General features: G+C 44.1%; 1 protein-coding gene and 1 long non-coding RNA gene across 2 annotated transcripts in view; one reads left to right on the forward strand and one right to left on the reverse strand.

Moving 5' to 3' along the window:
• Positions 1-279: 279 nt before the first annotated feature.
• On the reverse strand, positions 280-1677 carry Mageh1 (melanoma antigen, family H, 1). The gene has a single exon (NM_023788.3). It carries the CDS (start codon positions 1450-1452, stop codon positions 796-798), a length of 657 nt encoding a protein of 218 aa, NP_076277.1. The 5' UTR covers positions 1453-1677; the 3' UTR covers positions 280-795.
• Positions 1678-1742: 65 nt separating this feature from the next.
• 9530051G07Rik (RIKEN cDNA 9530051G07 gene) overlaps positions 1743-8642 on the forward strand; it is a 35287-nt gene continuing 28387 nt past the window's right edge. The window contains exons 1-2 of the long non-coding RNA NR_040272.1: positions 1743-1808; positions 2553-2898. This is a non-coding gene — a long non-coding RNA (RIKEN cDNA 9530051G07 gene). The remainder of the gene's footprint in view (positions 1809-2552; positions 2899-8642) is intronic.

Consider the following 8642-nt stretch of genomic DNA (forward strand, 5'->3'; position numbering starts at 1 on the left):
CCCTTCCTACTGTCTTCTGCATTCTAGAAATGCTCCTTGGGTTTTAAAGCATCCTGTGATACCCTCTTTTTTTCTGTTCTATTCCCCAAATGATGTCATCAGTTTGTCTTCCTTCTCCTTAGTCCCTGCCCATTCCCTACAACACTTACTGCATTTCCATTCCCCACCCCCTCCCACAATCTTGAAATTTCTTGGAAACTAGATGCTTTCTGTTAAGGACTATTCCCAGCATCTAAATTTGGTCCTCATTTAACAGGTGGACAATAAATGAACAAAACATTCTGTTTACTATGCTTTTATTTATACTATTTGCACAGTGAGCATATTTACAAATGTGTTCCATTACAAGACATCAGACACAAGGGAAAGACAGAACAAATCTGTAATCTTCTTCCACTCACACTTTACTGGTTATTCCAAACTTTCAAAGAACAGCCTCTCAGTGGTACTTTCTATCCATCACACAACATGACACAAAGACTTCATTTAATAAGGTTAGCACAGCTGTTAATATCAAATGCCAACGACAGAAAAAAATAACATAAACTTTTCCTCAAGTATATATTTAAACATATTGTGATTCTTAGTCAACAGTGTTATAAAATGAATACAAGATAACAATATCTATAGCAAACACTACTTTGCAGTTTAACAATTAGCACTGGTCACAAATACCAAATACAGTGCCCTCCCCACCCTCCACAACCTTTTGAATTCAGGACCCTGCCTATCTACTCCATGGAGCAGATACTTTGGATTCTCTTTTCCACTCCTAAGGGTTTGCCTAGGATCTCTCTATGGAGCAGAATAACCCCTAGCACCCGAATTGAGAATAGCCTCAACCTCTGCATCATCATCTGAATCCCAGTCATAGTTACATGGCCAGTCTTTGGAGCATCGGTTCCGAACTCTTGCCACAAAATGCATGACTTTCAGCTTGCTAGATTCCACGTGTGCTCGAGGGCCCCAGAAGAACTCATACTCCACTGGACTGCTGCGGGGCACTGGCTTATAAATCAGATACCCTCTGCGCACAAACTCTTCTGTAACGACCTTCTTCGGATCTCCAAAGATGCTGTGCTGCCTCCCAGGCTGCATCCCTAACTTCCCCAGCACTTTCCACACCAGGGCCTCCTTTGCGCTGTTGCCCATGATGAAGATGAGGGCTAATATGGACATTAGGAGACTTTTCTTGGTGCCCTGAAAATTGCTCCGGGTAACCGGCTTTTGCACTAGGGCAGTGCTCGAAGCTTCTGAAGGGGTACTGGAGGCCTTCTCCAGGGTGCTTGTGTCTTCCTCCGGGCCGCTCAGGTATTCTTCGGGTGTGCTCGGGGCTACAGAAGCCGCCATCGGGGTCTCTGAAGCCTCTGAGGCCTGGCTCTTGCGATTGTTGCGATTCTCTTCAGCTGCCTTTGCGTTCCGGCGGCGCCGACTCTTCCGTCCCCGAGGCATGGCTCCTGCAAAGCGATGAAAGCCTGCAGCACTTGGAGAAGGCTATTGGCAGCGTCGGAGAAAAGTGGCTATCTTACTCAGGGACGGCCGCTGAACCGCAAACGCCAGCGGAGCCTTTGTGGCAAGGAACCAGTCGCTTTCAGCCACAAAGCCCTTTCCCAGGCAAGCTGACTTGCGCAAGGAGTCGCCGCCCGCACTCCCTGTAGCGCCAAGCGCGCAAGAAACCAGAGCAGCATTGGCCCCGCCCCTCCTGCCACGCACACGCCAAACACCCAAGAGGAAGTGGGACTCTCCCGCACAGGAACTTCCGCTAGCCGAAAGGAAAAGGAGCGGGCTGCATTTTGAGTCCCACAATGGTAGTTAAGACAGCTAGGGGGCGGGGGGTTGCAGGGATTTGTCCTGCGCGCAAGAGAATGTCGGTCTTCTTTAGGCAGGTGCACACATTATCCTATTGGTTCATAGCTTTTGGCAAGCAGTGGGCCCTTCCAGTCTCACCAAAGGCGGGCTGAGAGGGGTGGGGTGGGGTGGGGGAGGGGTGCGGCGGGGCACAGGCTTGCAAGAGGTCAGCTGACCCCAGCCCTCCTTGGCTGCCTTGGCTTACACAGCATATTCACTCTCCCGCCTGGGTTTTCAGAAGGCGTTTATGTGTGGCTAATTAATTCGTGGGCCCATCAGGGACCCGAAGAATAGACTTAATGACCAAAGCGGTGGGTGAGGGGAGGCAGCAGTGCGCAGGAGACGCAGAGCCTGTACCCTGCTACGTGTTCGCCTGGTCAATTAAGCGGGGGCAGTGAGAAGATCAGGCTTAGATTTGCGCAGCCTCACGGAGGCCAGAGTACTTCCTGGCAGGCCACAGAGGAAGCAATTAGAATAAGAAGCAGCTGGATGAAAGTGAGCTGTTGCCATGGGGACTGAGAGACAGAAAGGCATTTGAAGGGAGACCACAGGCAGGCTTCAGACAATGGGTGGGAATGGGGAGCAGAGAGATGGTATGGTGCGGTTGGATCCTGGATTTCTAGGCCGGCCAGCCAGCTTACCTGCCTCGACTCGCTCCCCTCGGTGCACACTCTGAACTTTGTCCACTCCTTCTCTCTGCTCAGGTTCCTCTGCCTGAAATGCCTCCCCTCCATCCTCCACTCTCTAAGTACCACCTGCTTCTCCCAGGCAGCTTCCTCGCTCGCTCAAGTTCATTTCGGCCTGCCCCAAAGAGTAATGAGTCAGTTCCTACTCCCCCAAGGGAGGCCCCATAGCCAGGCATGCTGCTTTTCTTGTGTCATTTGAAGCGTGAACTTGCTCAGATCCTTCACCTCTCTGAGCCTGGCTTTCCCCCTTGAAAGTGGATGTAACTCAAGCACTGGCTTCAGAGTTGTGCGAATTCAACGAAAAGCCTTTACTGCCTAGTAAGCACAGATTTGCCTCTAAGTGCGTTGCAAGCAGCAGCAGCAGGTGAGAGTGGCATTTAAGAAATGCGCCTTGAGGGAATATGTGGTGGAAAGATTTTACATGTGTTCCGTTTTTGAAAAAATGGTTTGGTGTGAGTGTGTGTGTGTGTGTGTGTGTGTGTGTGTGTGTGCGCGCGCGCCCCGTGTGCTTGTGCCCTGTGTGCTGTATACACGAGGGGTTAGCAGAGGGCGTGGGACCCCCTGGGACTGAGTTAGAGGTGCTTGAGATCTGCTCGCTATGGGTGCTGGCAACCTAACTCGATTCCTCTGGAAGAGCAGCAAGTGTTCTCTTAACTGCTGAGCCATTGCTCCCGCCCCTCATATGTGCTCTCAGTTCTTGGAAGGTAAATGGATATTTTCTGCTTGTTTCACTGGAAGGGATGAAGCATGTGTTTGACAGTGTCTCAGCTGGGAATCCTACTGGGAAATTAACCCTGTGGGGCTCATAGACTTTGGCAGCTCCCAGCTTTTTGGTAGAGTTTGTGGACCAGGATATGGCCTTATCTAGCGAATGAACTCTGTGGTGGGTGATGCGTGTCACTGGCAACAGCATTGCCAGCACAACTTGACCCAGTGAGGCTCAGACACCTGTGCGCGGGTAGAAAGGAGATGCCTGCTGGAGAGAAACAGTCATTGAAATCAGAACTGGGAACAAGAGTTTGGGGCTGGTGTGTATCTGTTCCAAGCCTTTGATGAGTTTATTGAACATCCCAGTCCTCTGATTTGTTCTATACAGAAAAAGCTGATCTCTCTGGCTTGGTCTGTCCAGCTTGCTTCCTATCTCTGTGAAAGTTAATGCTAAATACTACTATATTTTCAGTCTTTCTTTTCATTCTTGAGATTATAATTGCAGCAATTCTCCCTTCCTTGTCCTCCCTCCAAACCGTCCCATAAACCCTCCCATACTGTCCTTCCAATTCAGGCTTCTTTTTTTTCCCCACTAATGGTTATTCCCTGAATATATGTATATACATATAGGTATATATTCCTAAATATAACGTGTTCAGTCTGTGCAATGCCATTTGGATGTATGGCTTGGGAGCTGATCATTTAGCACTGGACAAGCAGTTGGTGTGCTCTCCCCTTGGAAAGAGTATTTCTGCTCCCAGATGTCCTTAACCACTTGCAGTTCTTTGTGTAGGGTTGAGACCTCATGTACATTCTCTGTGTTCATTGGTTTCATCCTTGCTCATCGTTCACACTGTCATGTCGGAGAGACTTGATGGGTATGGCTTCTGACATTCCTAGGAGACAGACTCTTACAGCTAACTCTCTGATCCGATGGCTCTTTACAGTCTTTCTGCCACCTCTTCCACGGTGATCCCTGAGCCTTTAGAGAAGGTTTCCTGGACTTAAAGATTTGTCATATTTGTGATTATATACTGTAATATATAGTTATAATTAAAATATACAATAATTTGTTTCCGTTTTGATGCTATTTATGAGAATGTAATTACCAACGTTCACTTTTTTTTTTTTTACTGAAGTTTCTTTTTTTAAGGAAAATGTACTAGTACTTCCTACTTGGTAAATTAATTTGGGGTGTATTTGATGCTGTTCTCCCTTGTGCCACACCAATGGATTGAGGAGTAGGTGCCATTCCCTGTCATTGTCGTCTTCACCTAAATGAACCATTATTTCACTCCAAGGACAGTGCAACCCTCCATGACTCCATAGATAGAGCAGATAACTAATATACAGCCTAAGACCTCAACACCCATCTAGTTTTTCCAAAGAAGTTAGTGGGAACAAGGTTTAGGCTCTAGGCTATTTTTGCTAAGCCAGAAACAGAGAGGAGAGGGGCGTGGAGAGGCCTGGATCCTATAGTGTTTCCTAGCTATCAGAGAAAGACAATTACATATAAGCTTAGAAGTCGTGACATCCAAAGAGAAATCTCTTGAGCTCAGTTCCAGATTCTACATATGAGATTAAAATCCTTGATATGTTGTTGAACCACTGCTATCTATGAAATCCTGGGGACTATGCTTTTCAGGCAATTCTTTTCAGAAGGGACTAAATTAGTTATTATAGAGTAGTCCAGAATCAAATACTACTGACAACAGCAGCTCTGGGTCAGAAATTTTATTTATGTAAAGAGTCATAGTTATATAATAGCTTTTATGTGTTAGGCATTGATAGAAACTCATTAGAGTTTGGAGAGTTAGTTCACAGTCTGTTAGTGAAAAACAAAGACTTAAATGCTTAATGATTTTTTTTTTAAGCTTAGTGTAGAAGATGTTGGCTCTGATTAGCAGGACTATGGATGAGGTCTCTAGGCATGAATTAGGAGATCAGATTAATTTAGTGTAATCAGGAAGGGTATATCTGAATAAGTAAGTCAATATTGGGCTGAAACCTTAATGCTGACTAGAAAGGTTACATGCAAACAGATGTCTGAGAAGCTGAAAGCCAAAATGAACAGACTCATAGCAGTTTCTGCGATTGGGAATTATTCTCTCTGTGGGCCAAATTTTAGTTCCTTTAACAGTGTGACATGAAGATATTGAGGAATTTTAGTTTATAATATTATCATGCATACTGTATAGTCACACCATGACTTATTATACTATTTCCCCACTGCTTAAACATATTTGCTCATTTTTAAAAGCAGTATTCCATATACATTTGTATACTTGTCTGTATATTTGTATTTCTCGTCACAGAGTTAGTGGTTTGAATGTTTTTTTTTTGCATATAAATCATGATGTAAATATCCAGGCTTATTTCCACGAATAGTTGTGTCCTTTCTTAGTAAGCATCACCAGCAGTGAATGGAGTGTATCATTTTCACCACATCTGTGTCTTCCCAAAGCACTGTTAGATGTATAATTCATTAGCAGTCTGATGGGTAAACTAACACATCTTATTGTAATTGTTATATGTGATTAGCATAAAATAAAGTACACATACTAAAAATTGTACAATTTGATACATTTTAATGTATGTGTGTAACTGTTGGTAGATTTAATATAATTGTTGTATTGTTTTAGAATATTTTATTACATTTATTTGGGGGTGGGTGCACACATGCAGCATATTAGTGGAGGCCAAAGAACAACCCTTAAGAGTGGTTTCTTTTCCCTTCACTATGTAGGGCATGGGGATTGATTTCTGGCTATCAGGCTTGGAGGCAAGTATCTGCACTTAACCTGCTGAGCCATCTCACAAGCCCAATCGTTATATTATTTATCATCAAATTCCTTCATGCCCCTTTATAATTGTCTCCCCCTTTTTCCATCTTTCCTCCATCCTAGGCACATTTATAAACTTTCTATCACCATATATTATATTTCATTCCTTGCCATTTATGTAAGTAAATTCAAAGTTCTTTTCTAGATTTTATTTATTTTTTTATCAAATGGTCTTGAATTACCATACAAACTAATGGGGTCAATAGTTTCATTGGCAAAATATATGCCATTATATTTTGTTCTTCTTTGTGTCTTCTGAATCTTTTATTTTATTTTTTAATTTTTGAGATTATAGTATAATTACAACACTTCCTCCCTCTAAACCCTTCCATGTACCCCTTCCCTCTTCCATTACCCACTCCTCCCCTCCCTCTTGCTCTCCCTTTCTAAAATACTTCTTCCTCCTTTCATGTCATATATTATCCTCTCTTGGTCCATACTCATCCCTCCCTTTAGGCATCTTCCATCTCATAATCCCTTTTCTATTTTCATTAACATATATGTGTTCATATATATTCATATTTAGGTTTTGATATATGACAGAAAACAAAAAATATTTTGTCTGATTTTGTTTAACTTAGTTCATTGGAACTGGAACTCTAGTTCCAATCATTTCCTTAAAAATATTTATTTTTCTTTATGGATGAGTAAAATTCCTTTGTGTGTGTGTAGCAAATTTCCTTTATCTGCTCCTTGCCTGGTACATATCTAGGCTGGTTCCAAATCTTGGCTATTGTGAGCAGAGCACCAATATAAGTGGGCATGCAAGCATCTCTGTGCCCTTAAGGTCAGTACCCAGGAGTGGTACAACTGACTGATATGTAGTTCTATTTTGATTTTCTTTTGAGAAAACGGGCATGCAAGCATCTCTGTGCCCTTAAGGTCAGTACCCAGGAGTGGTACAACTGACTGATATGTAGTATTTTGATTTTCTTTTGAGAAAACGGCATATTGATTTGTAAACTATCCACACTACTTCATGCTCCTACCACGGTTTCTTCAATTTTTACCATATCCTCATTATATGTATTTCTTCCTTTGGTCAATAAATAATGATTTATAAAAACAAAGACAAAAACAAAACAAGATATATTCTTGTTGCATAGTCCTGGTTTTGAAAAGGTAATTTCTATTGCCCAGTCTCCAAACTGCTGAGATTAAAAGCATGAACTACCATACCCAGGTTGGTAATTGCAGGGCAGGGAGTATTGGGGAATAAAAGGAATGGGAGAAAACCCGCATCTTGCCAGAGTTCTGGTGCTCTGGGCGAGCAGACGCAGAAGGACTGCCGCATGCTTTCCATGTGGCCCCGGGTGGGTGTCTGATTGTGTGAAGTCACAGACCCCAGCTCAGCGGGTGGTGGACAAGGAGCAGTCCTAGGTAGCAGGTTCTCAGCCTTGGGCATCCCAGACACTGTTGGACACCTCGGAAGAGCTGAAAACAGAATGGGGACCCCGGGGGTAGCTCTGTCAGCCCTGGGGCCGAAGAGAGGAGAGGAAGGTGGATAGGGGGCCGCTGGATGGTCCCCACGCGGGGCGAGAGTCCCTGGTCCAGTCTGTGGCTGGAGCACAGGATGGCCTTCTGGCTAGAGGTTAGACCAGGCTTGTTAGAGGAAAGCCTATCCCATTGCTCAAGCACGGCGGGCCTTGATGAGCAGAGACAGTCTATGGTTTTAGAGCTTTATTGTAGAATGGCAGGGAGAAAGAGAGAAGATAGAAAGAGGGAGAGAGGCCAGCCATGGCCACGTGGAGAGGGGTGGGGAGGGAGAGAGAAGGAGGACTAGAAAGTAAGAAAGGTGAGAGCTTAAAGGGAGTGAGGAGGGGCCAAGCAGCCCCTCTTATAGTGGGCTGGGCTATCAGGTAACTGTGAGGAGGAGCATACCTGGCTATAGTCAGGTTAACTGTGGGGGTGGAGTCTAGCCAGAATGCCAAAAGATTGGGACATTGTGTGACTGATAGTCACACACCTCTCATGTGGGGGCGGGGGGTGGGGTGGTAATTTAGACAGAAGCCAGGGGTCCAGGAGACATGATTGAACAATTTCCATCCCATGTAGATGGAAATCACCACCCATTGGTTCCCCCCGGGGTTCAAGACCTATGCTCAACTGGAGACCCCACAGATAATCAGTCTTTTTCTCCCTTGTTTCAATGATTTCATTCAACATTATTTTCTTTTGTTTTCCCTGAATGACACATCAGTATACAGATACAGTACTCATTGTTTAATTGGTCACCCATGGATGAACATTTTAACAATTTGTAGTTTGGGTCTATAACAAAAACCAGATGGCAAGGACATGCTTTTACTTTTAAATAAACAGAAAATATGGAGCTGGAGAGGTGGCTCAGAGGTTAAAGCACTGATTGCTCTTCCAGAGGGCCTGAGTTCAATTTCCAGTAACCATATAGTGGTTCTTTACCATACATAATGAGGCCAGGCATGCACGCAGGCAGAACACTATATACATAATAAATAAATCTAAAAAATATATCTTAAAAATCAGGAAATCTTTTTCTTTTTAAGTTATTAATTTTATTAGTACATTTTGTTCTTTG

Source organism: Mus musculus, chromosome X (assembly GCF_000001635.26).
Source record: "Mus musculus strain C57BL/6J chromosome X, GRCm38.p6 C57BL/6J".
NCBI lineage: Eukaryota > Metazoa > Chordata > Mammalia > Rodentia > Muridae > Mus > Mus musculus.

Excerpts from the sequence above, each read along its gene's own strand:
- Mageh1 (NM_023788.3), bottom strand. The coding sequence starts at position 1,452 with ATGCCTCGGGGACGGAAGAGTCGGCGCCGCCGGAACGCAAAGGCAGCT.